Below are 17492 nucleotides of genomic sequence, written 5' to 3' on the forward strand. Positions count from 1 at the left end.
TTTACAGTTTTGAATCTGTTCTCAAGAGATCTTGCACCTCTATAGCCAGACTTAACCCTAGTGTAGAAAATTCCAGAGAAGCAGTTATGTACAGTTCTTGAGCTTTAGTCACTTTTTAAATACCTTAAGCCTAGGACAGTAAATGTGAAGATGAGGATCACAGCCTCAATCATAACTAATTTTTCCTGTGAGAAACTAGTGTAAAAAGTAATGGGGCAGTGGGAAGTGATAGTATAGCTGAGGAGGGGTTTTTTTGCATTGGAAGCATCTCCAAATAGAACGACTAATATCTATCAAACAACTGGAGGTAAGTGCATAAAAAGTGATTCTGGGTCATCTAGTCACTTGTAAAGAAATTCACTGCTTTTTGAAATTGCTGTAGGTGAATTTAGTAACAGTAGAAACGTATAGTATTTTTAAGCTACAGGTTTAAACTGTGGGTTGATACTATTCCATGGGAGCATAGCTGTACATCTGGATACCATGTACACCTTGTTTTCATTTGGGACTGCTATGATTTAAAAACAGATGTTTGTCCTACTATTTGCTTAAACTAGGTAAGACTGTTCATCCATCAAAGCTGACTTAAAAGACATGGAATTTAATTACTGATGGCATATGTAGTCTCTCCAAGACTGTTTAATAGTTGGTTGGCATTATTTCCCATTTTGACTCAGAAGTATTTCTGTGAAAGGATGATGTCGGAAAGATCAGGCTTGCTTTGTAAGCCATTTTCATTTGCAGCAGCTTCACAGTTAGTGTCTTGCCATGGTCAAAGGGAGAGCATTGAGGGACTTGCCTTTTACTTTCTCCCATTAAAACTGTATATAATTGCTGTTACCGCAGTACCTATTGCACAGACCTGTTGACCATGTCCCTGTTGCAGAGTTAACAATGGAGAAAAGTTTTCAGAGTAATAGTTTCTTTTTCGATCAGATTCTCCCTGTCAAATATTTTCCTCTGTTTCATATGAACTTGTGTAAAAAAAAAAAAAAAAAAAAAAAAAATTGTACATAGATAGTAATAAGCAAAAGAGTTATTCAGATTAAAAAGTTCAACTTGTATGACTAAGATTTGGTTTGCTAGAAGGGACAGAAATGTCTTATAAGATGACTTAGGAAAAGAGGTACTCTGTCATCCTTTTAAAAAGAATGTCAAAAATTTTAAGCACACACATTTTAATGTTGCAGTTATAATAGGTCTAAAGTGAAGGATTTTTGAACAAAGTGACTGCAAGAAGAATTTAATACAAGCTCTTTAGATCAGAAGTTTCTTTTTTTAAATGACTTTTGTCTTGAGAAAATTTATTAAAGGCACTTTTACTCTCAGTGATCATTCAGGATATGTACGCCCTTTGCCAGTGCCTCGTAGTTTAAATAGTGATATCTCATATTTTGGAGTTGGAGGCAAACAAGCAGTGTTCTTCGTTGGACAGTCTGCCAGAGTAAGTAAATGTTGATCTTTAACTTTATTTTCGAACATTTTTACATAATTAGATTGTTACTATCCTAGCTTTTAATCACGGCATTAAACTATTTTATTATGTACTTTTTAAATCTTATTTTGATTTTAAATACTGTTTCTTTAATAAAATCAGATGATAAGCAAACCTGCAGATTCTCAGGATGTTCATGAACTTGTCCTTTCTAAAGAGGATTTTGAAAAGAAGGAGAAAAACAAAGAAGCAATATATAGTGGATACATTCGAAACAGAAAGGTAAATAGCCTTAATACTTTCTCTTTTTTAATTGAAGGCCTTTCCCAGGTTAACATAATTTCACTATGTAATATTCTTGTAATACTTATCTGAGGATATCTTCATCTTATTGAATCATTTGCACCTGGGAGTGTACAGAGAAGTAATGGGAAACTTGAAGACACTATATCATAAGGCTTTATTTGTATGTGATTCTTTTTTCTCTTTTTAGTTTAGCTTAAAGGACAGAAATGCTGTATAGTTTGACATATCAGGTTAAGAAAAATATTTTAAAATACCTTTCTAAGAACAGCAATTGTTTTGTAATGTATGAAACATAAAGAAAAATGTCCACTCTCTGAAGTAGTAAGGAATAAATTAGCGAAACAAACTGTGCCTATGTAGAAGTATGTAGAAGAACTAACTTGCATATGGGAGAAAAGTGCAGCCAAATCAACAAAACCCAGTGGTTTCACAGATCTTCACTAATTTTGTAAAAGACATGAACTGTTCAGTTGAAAACTAAAATGAACAGTACTGATGGGTTTTCATGAAGAAGAAAAGCTTAAGCAAAAAGCTGTAGATAAGGAGGAAGACTGAAAAGAACTGTTCTTTCGACATTTTTGAGCAAGGAGATAAAGGCAAAGATATAGCTAAGGGTGCAGATGGGAGCATAAGTGGGTGCCTTGTATGACGAGGTAATCAGACCTCATCACGTATCTTGTCGGTTATATCAGTGTTCTTGGCCTTTTGTATGAGTAAGAAAGGAACGGGAGGTAAATAAGCATGCCAATGTTGGGTCAGTGACTTGCGACAAAGAATGAATCATCAGGAATGTACAAGTTTTATGTTTAGTCTCTGTGCAATAGAGATGAGAAGGTAGAGTCACAGAGATAGAAACTGAAAATAAAAGCAGACAAAATCTGTTTTTTGTAGAGGGCACAAATACTTTCCCTCCCCATTTGATATTAAAAGGGGAGGGTGGGGGATAGAAAAGTAGAAAATAATCTAACAGACATTAGTTGGAGGAAACCAGCTGAATAAGATGCGTAGATACTACTAAAGAATTCAAGAAGGTGGTGCAATCAACTGTTTGAAAAGTTGTGGTGATAATATAAAATGAAAGTTAAGCTGACACAGTTAAAAAAAGAAATCACAAGTAAAACTTTATTAGAGGTAAAAAATAACTTGTAAATATCCAAGAGGGAAGAGATGATGTGAAGCACTCAAGTAATAGAGGTGAAGTGTGGAGATAATGGATAGACAACTCAGGTCTAAGAAATTTTTACAAATCGTTGAAATAGCCAGGCCGGTTCGTTATATTGATGTGAAATTAAATGTGTGGATTTGTCTCTTTAATGTCTTAAAAAATGGTCTGCAGAGCACATAGGTGGGCAGGAGAATACTATGGCAGAAATAGAAGTTGTAATGGATTACTGCAGTGTGAGAAGAATAATTGAATCTTTTGAGGCATTGAGTTGGTAAAGGAAGTTACTTTTGCAATGAAATCAAGATGTAATTAATATCAAACCTAAGACATTCTAGAACAAGGCCAGAACACTGAAGAGAAATGGCACTGATGGCACCCCAGCCGATCATCTTCTGTTGATGGATAATAGGCACGTGTCTTTACTGCACTCGCTTCCCTGGACCATTTAATATTGCCAACAAGTAAATACTGCTTTTCTAGTTGAGATGGATGCTAGGAATGTAGGGAAAAGTGCCATGGGAGTTTGTCACCTGTAGTGGGAAGGCAACCAAAGAATTTGGGAACAGCATTTTGGAGGTACTTTCACTCTGTAAGTTGTACAGGATAGCACTTGTTCAACATCGGTGTGCAGCTTCTAGGTCATCAGTCAAATCATAGAGAGGTGAGGACCAAGCAACTCCGGCTTTTCTTTATTATCTGTGATCTCATCACTAGCATAGAAACAGCCCCTTGCTTGGATGAAATCAGCAAGACTGTTAGGTTTAAAAGAGGCTGTGCTGTGGGCAGAAGAAAGCATTTGAAGAATTGCAGTCTTTTTTGATTAAAGTTCCCACAACTGGTTAAATTATCCTGTTGGTTAAGGAGAGCTCTTTGATTCCCTGGGTAAGGTAAGTCTTAACAGAACACCCTTGACTAACATATTTCACCACCTACAGTTAGGTAGGAGATGTATCCTTTCACAATTTAGTGATGTGTTTCCATTTTGCCTGCTTTCCTGCAAAACAAGGCATGAAGCTGCATTTACTACAGCATGGAAAAGCATATCTTCTCAGTTGTACCAATTGTTTGCAATTGCTATAAAGATCCCAATCCTTGTATTAAAAATAGCTTCTTTTCTGGATGCACCAAATGTAAAGGATTATCCACCGGCCCAGCATGAAGCATGACATCAACCGCTGTGTTTCTATGCAGCTTAGAAACCTCCTATCATAAAAGTAGAGTGCATCCATCCAGGAAAAGACAGTCAGGACTTTCTGGAATCAGGAACTTCTTTTTCTGTGAGACTGCTGGATATTTCAGCTGGAACTGAGGAGTCACCTTTTCTCTTTCGCAGCAAAAGCATGTTTCTTCCACTTCAATTTCTGTTATAGAAAGCAACCTATCCCTTTAAAAGCAATTTTTTTTTTTTCTGGCATGTTTTTCTTAAAGAAGACTTGTCTTGTACACATAATAGTTCCATTTGATGGATGAGAACATGGATATCACACAGTGCCACATTAAGCGGGATTAAATGCATTTCTAGACTGAACACTTCAAATGCTGTGATGAAAATGAGTTGAAAATGAACTAGATCAGGGATGTCAGATTCTCAGTTTGTTGACTTTAATTTGGAAACTTTTATTTTAAGCATTAATCCTTTGTGATACTTAGCGTCATGTGTTCTGTATTCTTTTCCTGTTCTGTTTTTTAATCCTTTTCAAAGCTGATGGGAGTTCAGAAATTCAGTTTACATTCCTTCCTTTATTATTTTACTCTTTTTGTAGCCATCTGACTCTACTCACATCACAAGTGATGATGAAAGATTTCTTCATAATCTAATATTAGAAGAAAGGGATAAAGAGAGTTTCACAGCAGTTGTCATTACAGGTGTACAACCAGATCATATGCAGTACTTGAAAAACTACTTTCATCTTTGGACAAGGCAGCTGGCGTAAGTTGTGATTTAAAAGACTTGATTTAAAAGTAGACTACTAACAAAGTCAGATAATTATGAATTACTTTTTGTACTTCGTCATTGGCTTTTTTCCTGTTAAGGCTGTTGATACATATTTTGTTGATGCCACAATTAGTCTTCCTAGCTAACGGATTTTATAGAAACTAGCACAACTGAATGGGACCCCCCATCCAAAGATGTTTACAAACATCAGTTTCAGTATGACTTGATAACTGATACATAATTATCCAATTGAATTATTAGTAACCTATTCTATTTAATAGTTATTAATTTAATAATTAGATATCTAATTATTAATAAACTTGATAAATTACTGTTCTCACAGCTGTGCTCCTAACCTTGATGTCTAGCTTTGTGTTTAGTTTTTGAGGGATTTGTTTGTTTGTTTTTGTTTTTAAAAAAAAAAAGCAAGCTGCTGCTTCATCCCAGTTTAAGAGGGAGACAGATATAGAATACTGTCCACTCAGTACTATAGTAGTGTCATCAGTGGGCCTGCAGAGCTTGGAGATGCGGAAGTCTGTGATGCCTGTGAATCGTGTGGGCTTATCTGTTAAGATGGATCTATCTGTGAATGTAAACTGAACTATGAAGCCATGGCCCAATTTTGAAATCTGGCAAACCATAGAACTTGATTTTCAAGCTATAATTTTATTTTTGTGTTACCTGTAATCTAATAATAATAGATAATACTTAATATGAGGATTAGTATAAGGATTAGATAATACCCTATTATATGAAACATCAGTCACTGTTGCATGTAAGAACTTGTGGCTGAAACCCTTTTTAACCTTATGAAAAGGTAGTGGTACATCTATGTTGGCAGATAACTTAAGTCCCTCATTAGCTTCTAGGTATTCTTCTGGTGAACACCCGCACTTAGGTGTGTGTTAGTTCATTCCAGCAATCTACTGAAGTGAAAGAACTGCCTCCATTTGAGATGAAACCCAGGTGCAATTATTCAAGTATATGCCCTGTAGCTATTACAGTAAAACCAATCAGATTTAGCTTCCCAGTGCTACACAATCCTACATCACTATTTCAGCTGTAATGGCCTTTTTCCCCTCAAACACCTCCACATATCCTCCTGCCATTTCTTTTGCCACACATGCATGATAGCAGTTTCATTCTGCTCTAATGGGCTACAGCACAGCCCTCATATTGTTCCGGATGCTTTGAAGTGGAGGGAGGGGAGATGAACCCCCAAAATAATTATGTCTTAAGGCCATGAGAGCACCTTTTGAGGTCTGGAGGAGATGCAGACAAAATGCTGAGCAGTTTGGACATACCAGTCTGTTCTAAAGTCCTGAGCAATGAGACCATGAGGAGCTTTTGTCTGGGAACAAAGATTTCTCCTTGGGGTGCATTTACTGCAGTGGATGTCAGAAGCAAAGCGATTGTAAACACTTGCAGATGTATTTAACTTCCTTCACACGTTCAGTCCTGTTGCTTGTATAATCTCATCTTCTGCAAACCGCCACCCTGAGGTTTAAGGACGCAGTCTGTGAAGCCGGAAGAATTAGCTAGCTTGCTGAAAAGTTGAAGTAAATGGGGTTAAGTTCCTCAGTTTTCTCAAACTTCATATCCCTATGAAAATAATTAATCTATCTGATGGTGTGGATTTTTTGGAGTTTCATAAATGAGCACAAGTGCCATTAGAAAATAATGTTTACAAATAGAAAAATTATTTATAATATGCAGATCACATCCATGACTGCTGCCTATATTCAGATGGGGTATCTTTACTTTTTTGTAAATAACTTGATAGTGATTGTTTGTTAAACGCTTCTGTTGCTATTAGATGATCAATACAAAGCTGATATCAGAAACAATATGTGGGAAGTTTTTTGGCTCTAGTTCTTTTTAATCTCCAGAGTGCAGAACAATTACAGTAGTTTTAATTAGTTTGCACTTTGATGTAAAGGATCTGTAGCCATGTAACAACAATAATTTTTTTTTTTACATATGTATTATTTTCCAATTTGTAGAGCTTCTAATTATTTTATCAAAAAATTGATTCTAGTAGGATTGTTCATGAAGGAGATGATAGTTGAAAAGAGTAAAAAAGAGTCACTCCCTTTAGTAAATCTTCTGTATCACATATACTTGTTGTCATGGAGTTGATTTATAACAATGCAATGAATAAGTTATATTTTATTAAAAATACAAGTTTATTTAGATTTTTGAAAATTACAATGTACAATTTGTAAATTTCGCTTCTGAGATTTGTTTTTCATTTAAAATGTATTTCAGACATATCTATCACTATTATATCCATGGACCAAAAGGAAATGAAACTAATGCTGTAACAAAAGACATAAGCCCTTTCAACAACATCGACATTCAGGTGAGAGGTTTTATACTTATTAGTCAAAATTCTTCTTTGATGGCAACTTATTTCATATTGTGCCTGTTTCTCTTTAATCATGCATTTTGAACTATAGCAACATTTTAAGACATGTATGTAATTTAATTTTTAAAAAGTAATACTGTTTATCATGGCAGCATAGGAACTAATTCATTTTGCTAACAGTTAAGATAAATGTCAGAAATGCTAATTAGTGTAGGTTTTTTGGTCTAAGGAAAATCAACTTGGTTTATTTTTTTCCAGATTTCAATGTTCGAAAAAGGAAAAGTACCAAAGATTGTCAATCTTAGGGAGATCAAAGATGACATGCAGACATTGTATATAAATACTGCAGCAGATAGTTTTGAGTTTAAGGCACATGTTGACGGAGAAGGCATAGTGGAAGGCATCATCCGATATCATCCCTTCCTGTATGATAAAGAAACATACCCTGATGATCCATGTTTTCCATCAAGTGAGTGAAATGTTTCGCGGCTTATCAGTCCTATTGTAGACAATCCTACTACTCTAAATGTTTTAATGAAATAGAAACTAGAACAATTTAAATTGAAGTGTAAATGTTACCTAATTTGGGTTGTGGCAGAACAGAAAAGTTCACATCCTTTTGGATGAACAAATCCTGTGAACAAATTGGCTATTGTGGTAACTCGTTCATGTAAACCTGATCTTTGACATAACGCCATCTGATTTCAAACTATAAACTCTTATGGAATGCAGTCTGATTGAAACATTTCCACTTTGCTGACTGCTAGATCTTTGCTCCAAGAAAGTAATGAAACACCAGCAGTTTGATTCAAGAGACTCTAACATCGGAATACCGCAGAGGACAACATGTAGTCTAAGTCCTTAATTTAAAATTTGCTTTATCCAGTCTTGATGAGATTTCAGATGCTAGGGTTTTAAAATAATTTGTGTTGGTGATTTTTTTTTTTTTTTTTTTTTTTACAAATCTTGAGTTTAATTGTGACAAGATTTTATGATATTAGAAGAACATCAGTTGTAACTAAGGGGAAAAAGTAATATTTATTCAAATTTGAAATTTGCAGATTTGGTAATATTATTCAATCCCTGTTTAAAATTTTTCCTTAGCTTTCCTTAGTTTTTCTGCTTCGTATTTCTTAAACAGAAAAAAAATAAATTGTATATACCTAGCTTGATATCATGTGTACTGCTACTGTGCCTAGCTTAATAAGTATAGATAATCCTTAATTTAGACTGCTCTGTTTTTTGATATTATATTAGTTTTTTAAAGAAATTTATTCATGGAGACTGTCTCCTTTTTAATCAAGAATTAAACGATGATGATGATGATGAAGACTGCTTTATAGTAGAAAAGGGTGCCAGAGGAAAAAGGCCTATTTTTGAATGTTTTTGGAATGGAAGATTAATACCATACACAACAGTGGAAGAGTAAGTGGTAATCTGTTTCTACAATGTAAACCAGTCTGTTTCTATAATGTAAACCTCTCTTTATAAAAAAGGGATTTAATGTCTTTCTCCTTTCGTTTAAGTTTTGAGTGGTGCGCTCCTCCAAAGAAGAGAGGGTTGGCACCAATTGAATGCTACAACAGAATTTCTGGTGCATTGTTTACCAATGATAAGTTCCAGGTCAGCACAAACAAACTCACTTTCATGGATCTGGAGCTGAAGCTAAAAGACAAGAATACTCTGTTCACGAGAATCTTCAATGGACAGGTGATCATTTTATTCTGTTAAGTATTTCTTCTTGGCAAAGTTTAATGCATATGATATGGAAACCTTTACTCACTGGTCATTTGTTCGTGTCACTGAATATTGCCCGGTTTCTGAAGAACTTTCACCTTGGACACTTTTGCAGGACTTTGTAGCAGACACTTCTCTCAGTTTTAATGTGTAGTAAAGCTGACTCTCTAAATCTGAAAAAGTAAGATTTAGTCTTTTTCCTTTTATTTTCTTAAACAATAACTTTATCTAGTTGTTCTATGACAGTTTTTGTGGAAAGACCCTCTTCGCAGAGGAATATGGGTGCTGGGAGAAACACTTTCTCTGGCTTGAAGTATAGCTTTCCTAGAATTTTTCAAGCTAAAGAATCCATTTCTATTTGAGTACAATATCACTGTACTCTTATAATTGTTTATACTTCTGAAGTTGTCAGATTTAAACGTTGTAATAAGTTAATAATATGTATTTCTTTTGTAATCTCTTTATAGGAGCAGCGAATGAAAATTGACAGAGAATTTGCTTTGTGGCTCAAAGACTGTCATGAAAAATATGACAAACAGATAAAATTCACAGTCTTTAAAGGAATAACTACACGTACTGATTTACCATCCAAAAGAATGCAGAGCCCTTGGACAATGTATGCTGCAATAGAGTGGGATGGGAAAACATACAAAACTGGACAGCTGGTAAGTTAGTTGCTCACTAATGTTGGGGTTCTGTTTGTTTTGTAATAGAGCATTTGAACCCTATAAAAGGCAAATACTATACATTTGATGCAGAAGTAACGTATTGACGTTAATTGTTGTCTTCTCTTTACAGGTGAAAACTGTTAAGACTCTTCCAATATTCTATGGAAGCATTGAGAAGTTTTTTTTGTACGGAGACCATGATGGGGATATATTTGCCACTGGAGGAGAGGTTCAAATTGCTTTGGTAAGACAAATATAAAAAGGATTCACACACCTAGTATGCCTATGGAATCTTTAAACATAATCCTGGGTCAGACTTGTTTAAACAACTGTTGAAAATTATGGTATTTTTTTGAGATTCAGCAATCTAGAAATAATCAAACTGCTTAGCTACATTAGTTTTAATGTAAATATATTAAAATTATTATTCATGATCAATGGTCTGATTTATTTAAATTTGTATATGAAACAGAGTATCACAGTTGGTATCAGTCGTATGTTGTACATCCATTCTTAACCCTTGTGATTTCAGCACATTTTAGAACAGTGTCTTGTGGAGTCACTGGGTAGTATTTGTTAGTGTATTGCATTATATCTATGTCTACTTGTCTAGTCCCTTGATAGAGAGGTATTTCTTCTGTGACATATTATAATCTGGCTGTTTATAACTGCACTCAATTTTTTTTCAGGAACCTCAGGCATTGTATGCTGAAATGAAAACTATTCCAATCTCGAAACTTGACAGAACAGTGTCTGACAAAGCTGTTAAAAAATACATAGAGGATGAAATGGCAAGGTAAGCTCTAAATTGTAATTATTTACGTGTGGAGTTCCTAGTAACAGTTTTAGTATTTCTTCAAGGAACAAAAAAACATTCAGTTTTATTCCTAAATGGGAAAGCAGTCAGCTGTTTCAGTAGAAACAAAAAAACCTAGAACTCTAAACCAAGAAGAAATAGTTTGGGTTTTTTTTTTTTCCCCCCAAAAAAATAGCTTCGTGTATATTCTACTAAAGATAAATTACCCTGTTTTTTAACTCACAGAAAAACTGTTCATTCTTTCTTTTTCACTAGACTTCCTGACAAATTATCAGTAACATGGCCTGAAGGAGATGAGTTATTACCAAATGAAACAAGATTTGCTGGTACACCAATAGGTACATTTTTTTTCTTCCAAATACTAAAAAGTAAAATGTCAATTTAAAATTATATTATGCACTCTTGTTAAAGAAACAAGCATACAGAAATCTCCAGTCACTTCTAATACACAGCATATTTTAAAAGTCCATGATTTTTCTTTTTAAATACAGGAGCGTTAAGAATAGAAATTTTGAATAAAAAAGGAGAAGCAATGCAAAAACTTCCGGGTACAAGCCACGGAGGTTCAAAGAAACTTCTTGTTGAACTCAAGGTTATTTTACATTGTAAGTATTTCAGTATATTTAAATGAGTCTTTATTATTTAAAAAATGCATAACGGATAATATATTTCTTTGTGTATATACGTATAATGCGTATTAGAATTTGATAGATAGATATAGCTTTTTAATTTTAAGGACAATATCCCATCAGAGCATGTAGTACTCCAAAGCCACGTTTCATGAAATGACAATTGCTTCAATGCATGCCAAATGTTTCATGTCTTAATGCTATATTAAGATTACATCTTCTGTCACATGTATGGAGGGCCTATCAATTCCAGGCTGTCTACTTAATATGCATAAGAATATGGTTAAAATGGATAATGTTTCTGTAATTAACATAGCAATTCACGTGAGCTGCATAAAAGTAGGGACCAGACTTGTTTAGTATCTAATGTAAAGTCACTTCAGAATTCTAAAAAAATCAAGTTTCTTGTGGGTTAGTGTTTTGTGGTTTCCATTTTATGGGTGCTTCACTTGATATTCTTGCATTGCATTTGTTGAAGAATTGTGTTCTCTCCAAGGCAGCCAAAATTACTCAGTTGTGTGCTGAACACAGAATTAGAACATTATTAGATTCCAATCCTGCACATCAAATATGTTTGAAATTTATAGAAACTTAAAATCTTGTTTGCCTTATTTCTTTCCATATACAGTAGGAAAATCCAATTCCTTTATCTGATAAGAGCTGTAAAAATACCTTTCTGAAGCAGTGAGGTTACTGTAGTGATATATGTCAAAGGAAACCGAATCGAAGTATCTTAGCTTCAGATTAGTATACATGTCATAAGACTACACATGATATTTTAATGGCACTTGTTGTATGGGAACCGTCTGCTGTGCATGTTAATTGTCCAAGGTAGTGTGCTGGGGCATAAAGAGGTTGGAATTGAAAAAAACGTGTTCACGTGATACAGATTATCAGATTGTATTTGCCAACAGCCTGGGGGACAAATCAGTGTTTTGCAACCTTAACTAAAGTAGACCATCACAACTTCAGGATGTATAAACTTGAAAGAGGCATGGTGTTTTGTCAGTGTTGTTGCTAGGAGAAATAAAATTAGGTTTGCCCTTTGCCTCTGATCACTGAAAAGTCTTATCTTCGGACCTTTTGTGCCTCCTGACCACTCTGATTCATTGATGGAAATTTGTACTTATACCTGTTTTTACTGCTTCCTATCTTAACTTTTGTCTCTAGTCAATTTAGGACTCACTAGTGTAATCCTCCTGTTCTTCACCAGAACAACGAATAAGTCCTGTAAGTGACAGTTTGGGCATGGCACACCTGTCAAACTCAAACCCCTAGTCTTTCTTACAATATAAAGCTCTCATTTGCACTAAAGTGGTTACACCCGTATGAAGGCCAACAGCAAACATCTTATAATGTACAAAAAGTTTCTCTTCGCTTTTGAAGACTGGAATACCTGGCAAAATATACTGCGGACTGCCAAGAGAGTTGAGCTATGAGAAACTTCTTATCTGGTCTGTTACTGGGGAGCCTTATACAAGGTTTGATTCAAAGTTAGGATGGAGAGAATGAGAAAGTCGAGGGGTCCGGTGGCGATAGAAGGAGCTGCCAAAGGAAAGGGTGGGATAGCAGGAGAACTAAGACTGTGAGGAACTTCTTGTCTGAGCTGTGGCAGGAGCACCTTGTCCAAGGTTTGGACAAGGGAAGCGAGGGCTGGCAAGACAGCTGGGATATGAGAAGTTTTTTATCTGGGCCATGATGAGGTGGAGCTTGTAAGATTTGGCCAAAAATTAAGGTTGGGGTTATGAGTTAGAGCTGAGAGAAGGAGAAAGCTGAAGAGTCTAGGTGGAGCAGGAACAGAAAGGAGCTACCAAATGAAAGAGTAGGAGAAAGAGACTGCCTATGGAAAGTGTCTGCCAAAGGGAGGCATGGACTGCCAGGAGAACAGGGCTGTGGGGTTTGTTTTTGGTTTTGCTTGTTTGGATGTGTTGGGTTTTTTCCCAGGCCATCAGTGGGTTGTTTCTTTAAGGCTCACTCTAAAATTTCAGGTTAGGGTTGATGGAAGGGGGCTGCCAGGAAAGCTGGGTTCTGGGAATTTTTTTTTCAAAGTCATGCCTGGGTGGTTCTTGTCTAAGGTGAGGCTGAGAAATAAGCATTTCTGTCTCAGAAGATTATTTTTAAATCACTGCTGATTACTCAATTAAATTGCAGGTACCTCTGTTAAAATACTCAAGTAGGTGCTGTGGCAATCTGTGGCGATAGTGAGGCATCTTTTCAGGTTTTTGAGCTCTTCAGCAAACTGTTTTCATCACTGAAGTATTTATTTTGGAACTTAGTTGACTGTTCTTCTGACCAAACAATTATTTTGCCACTTCCCTCCTGTAAACCACGGTGGGAGATACTGTTCAGATGCGTCTCACGCTTGCTCTTGCTCTCGCTCTCTCTCTCTCTCTCAGCTATTAATAGGTCATTTGAAACAAAATTACAGACGTTTTTTTCCTCTGTCTGTACCCTCCATGGATTTATATTACACCATAGCAGGGACATTTAGTTATCCGTTGTTTTCAGAATATTATGCATGGAAACCTTGTTCATATGAGAAGCAAACATTGATGCCATAGTTAGTAATCCTGTGAGTAAAAGGTGCCTTTTGTCTCTAGAAGAACATTTGTTTCCAAAAGGTTTCAGACAATAAACAAAAAAACCCCGCAACAATGAATGAGAATTCTCTTCTGTTTCTGTGTGAGAAAAACAACCAAATGTAAATAATTTAGCCTCAGGTTTGTATTTTTTGCAAAACCCTACAGTGTCTGTAAAAACTTAATTTCTTGAGCTGTTTACTGTACACAGTTTGCACCAAGTGCAGCCTTCCGTATCTTAGTGAATGTAGGGATACTGGTAATATTCATAAATATGTTTCTGTGGAAGTGTCAAGAACAGAATATGGTGGTTAGGAAGTCCTAATAGTGCTTTCTAGCAAAACAAGAGGAGAGCTCATTAATCACTACTAATACAAAGTGTTTGAAGGACTTTTCCTCTAGCAAAGGAAAAAATGGAGAAATTCCCAAGAAAGTTCTAAATCTTTGCATGTGGCTCCACTGAAATAATTTAGTCTGTTGTTCATATAAAACATCAGGATGTTTTTTCATCACAGAGACCCCAACAACAACATTGGACATACCCAATAACTTTCTTGTGCAGAACTGCTCTTGGGATTGTCTCCTCTTTCAGAAGAGAACATCAGAACATAACAGCCCTGCCTTTAAAACCTAGGGTTTTCTCGTTTGTTCTCTTCCAAAATCCCATTTGTTTTATTGTCATCTTTTGTGTATCACTATGCACAGTAGTAGACTTTCTTCACTTCCTATAGATAAATTTCCACCTTAGATTATCAGTCTATATTGGGGCAATACAAGAAGAAAGGTGTGTATCTTCCAGGTGTGCATCTTGCATAATCCAGAGAGACTTTCAGTTTAACTTGGTGGTAGTTGATGCTGCAATAGGAAAACCGCATTTACTTGAGTAGTTCTGTTTTCTCAGCGTTAGTAACTACCAAAGGTGGAAAAAAACCCAATATAGAAAACTGAATTAGTTCTTACTACAAAACACCATCAAAATTTATTTTAATAACCCAATACTTCCAGAATTACACATTCAAAGAAATATACCTAAGAAAATGATAGCTGTTACTTTATCTTATGTATGCAATTTGGTACAAGAACAGGATCTGAAACAGTTGTAGTTAGCTGTAGAACAATGTATGGTTTTACTGCATTTCTTTTTATTCTGTGTAGTCTTATTGCAGTCACATTCTGTATTTATTCTAAACTATATTTTGAAAAACAAATATATTAATGCCTCTTGAAGTTTCAAACAATAAGTCTTATTCCTGTATTTACCTTAGCTTGTAGAACCAGTCACTAAAAAATTGCCTCAAAGTTTCAGTGTGTTCTCTTTTTGGATGTGTCCTAATGCTGCAGAAATTTTTATAAAGACAGATGCAATAATTTGGAGCAAAAAAGGAATGTTCTTTTTTCCTCGATTATACACTCAGTAAACTGCATATTTTTACCGTTGCTCCCATTTAAGCTAATTTGTTATGGTCATTTGTCAAGTTGATCAGTGTGGAGTGCACAGCCTACAACTGCTTAGACTTAATGGGGAACATATAACAAAAGGGCTAATAGAATTCAACTTTACAAACCTGCCACTTTCAGTTTAATGTGTCTGAGGCTAGCAATTTTTAATTAAAATGGGATTAGGTAGGGAATTCATTTTTCTAGCTGTGATCAACATGATTGTGAAGCTGAATTTATATTTATTAGATTTAGAAGTGATAGTAATACTTAATAATGACTGATAGTAATACTTGAAAAAATGAAGAATTATGGTGTAAAATCTAAATACATGTAGCTAATTGTTTGTTTTTCAGCACCTACTGGGAATAAAGAAATAATTTCCCATATCAGTCAGCATGGAGGTAAATGGCCATACTGGTTTAAAAAAATGGGTAAGTTCACATATGCAATATTTTCAGTTTATTTATAATTTTACTTTTTTTGCTTTCTAATTGTATTTGTATTTCCGTTTAGAAAATCTTCAGAAACTTGGGAACTACACCTTGAAACTGCAAGTAGTATTGAATGAAAGTAATGCAGACACTTATGCAGGAAGGCCTCTACCATCTAAAATATTTAAATTTACTATTATAGGTAAGAATTCCAGTCATGCCAATTTTCTTCTACTTTTAGTGTTTCTATTTGATTCATGGCATATCAAAATTATTTATGTTTTAGTTGAGAACTAATTTTCAGCACTGAAAAGTAGCATTTGCATGTCAAATACGAAGTATTTTCAGGAAAAAATAATTCTTTGTCTAATAGGTTTTGATCTCACATGTAACGTGTTGGCTCTGCTACACAGTCAGTTTTACAAAAAAGTAAAGTGGTGATGGAATCAAAAGCTTTTCCCTGATGTGAACTTTCCTAAATGTACTTAATAAAAATAAGCTTTTACTTAATTAGAACCACCCTTTTTCCTGATGCCATTAGGATAAATATTCTTTCATAAAACTAGTATTCATTAGGCCAACTTTCATGCATAAACCACAGAGACAAACTCATTCAAAAATAGGTTATGCATTTAAAATATGCATGTTGAGATGGAGGTATCTTTTTTTTTTTTTTTTTTAAATTAAAAGAAGAATCCTATGCAAAACTAAATTCTCATTCAGTTATAAGGGGGGTGTATCTTTGGATTAACCATCATAAAATACTTACTGGAATACCAGAATAGAAATAATACTGTTAAATATGTCTGATGTTACTCTCTCTTGCCATACACTCTGGTATCTATGTATGTGGCCTAAAATAGTATATGACTGATCATATCTTCCCAAGAAAATTAATGGATTCCAATTTTAATGACACTGTTGAAGACTAAGATACACAATGTATGGTTACATCATGTTTCTGGTACAGCCTTGCTAGTCCTGTTTCTCTCATCCTCTAGGATGTTAAATTTATTTCCTAATTTATTTGTGTGCATTTATCTGTTAGTGGCTGGTTAGTTTTTCTTTATAAGCCTTTCTCTGAAGAAGTTTTATTTCTTTCTGCTGAAAAGACTTAATTTCCAGGGAAAATAGGCATATATTTATGAAAAAGGGTAAAGCTGTAGACTAGTTTGAAGTTGCTCTTTCTGTCCAGAAATATGAAACACAATTAGTTTTTAAATTATAAAGGAGTAATATGTTATCTGTAAAAGAGATTTCATGGGATTTAAAAAAAAAAAAAATCTGTACTTTTCATTCTATACATCATAATTAATCTTAAAGAAAATCTGTAGTTATTTACTTGCTAAATTAATTTGCAAAAATACATGCTAACTACGGATTATACATCCCCTACTCCATCTTACCACCAAGACTCATCCTTTTGTGTAAATGTGCTTGCATATAGTAATCAAAAAATTTCTGGCCTACATACATTAAAAAAATAGATCTTCTCTTGGTCTCTGGCTCTCAGTCTCCAGTTCAAAAGGAAGAGTTTTATTCAGCCCTTTTGCCGTGCTCTGACTTTGCCTTTTTCTGAAGCGGCAAAAACCAAGCTGAAATTAAACTAGGAATGACAGAGGAGGAAGAGAGTTACCAGGAGCCCTGTGAGGGAGTGATGGACATGGTTGACAAGCAAAGGGCCTGGAGTGATGTGACAGAAAAATGACACAATCAACAAAATCAACAAAATAGGGCTGAAGTGGGCTCACCTCCAGCATTTGCATGTATGCAAGGAAATGCCTGCAAGGCACCATTATGGAGAAATTGCCAGAACCCTTTCTGGGAAATAAGCATGTTTTGGTGCCTCTCTGAACTGCATGTACACTAGTGCATGCAGCATGGGGAATAAACATGATGAGTTAGAGACAGCAGGGTATGATCTTGCTAGAATCATGGAGACGTGGTGGGATGGCTCACATAACTGGAATGTTGCAATGGA

General features: G+C 35.1%; 1 protein-coding gene across 1 annotated transcript in view; it reads left to right on the plus strand.

Moving 5' to 3' along the window:
• The window catches only part of SMCHD1 (structural maintenance of chromosomes flexible hinge domain containing 1), a 90730-nt gene that overhangs the window by 22856 nt on the left and 50382 nt on the right, over positions 1-17492 (plus strand). The window contains exons 6-19 of the mRNA XM_050890867.1: positions 1330-1444; positions 1598-1717; positions 4670-4836; positions 7111-7204; positions 7469-7679; positions 8515-8635; positions 8737-8920; positions 9415-9612; positions 9746-9859; positions 10305-10411; positions 10688-10770; positions 10924-11037; positions 15434-15511; positions 15594-15713. Of these exons, the coding sequence (XP_050746824.1) occupies positions 1330-1444; positions 1598-1717; positions 4670-4836; positions 7111-7204; positions 7469-7679; positions 8515-8635; positions 8737-8920; positions 9415-9612; positions 9746-9859; positions 10305-10411; positions 10688-10770; positions 10924-11037; positions 15434-15511; positions 15594-15713 (1826 nt within the window). The remainder of the gene's footprint in view (positions 1-1329; positions 1445-1597; positions 1718-4669; positions 4837-7110; positions 7205-7468; positions 7680-8514; positions 8636-8736; positions 8921-9414; positions 9613-9745; positions 9860-10304; positions 10412-10687; positions 10771-10923; positions 11038-15433; positions 15512-15593; positions 15714-17492) is intronic.

The sequence above is a fragment of the Gymnogyps californianus genome, chromosome 2 (assembly GCF_018139145.2).
Source record: "Gymnogyps californianus isolate 813 chromosome 2, ASM1813914v2, whole genome shotgun sequence".
Taxonomy (NCBI): Eukaryota; Metazoa; Chordata; class Aves; order Accipitriformes; family Cathartidae; genus Gymnogyps; species Gymnogyps californianus.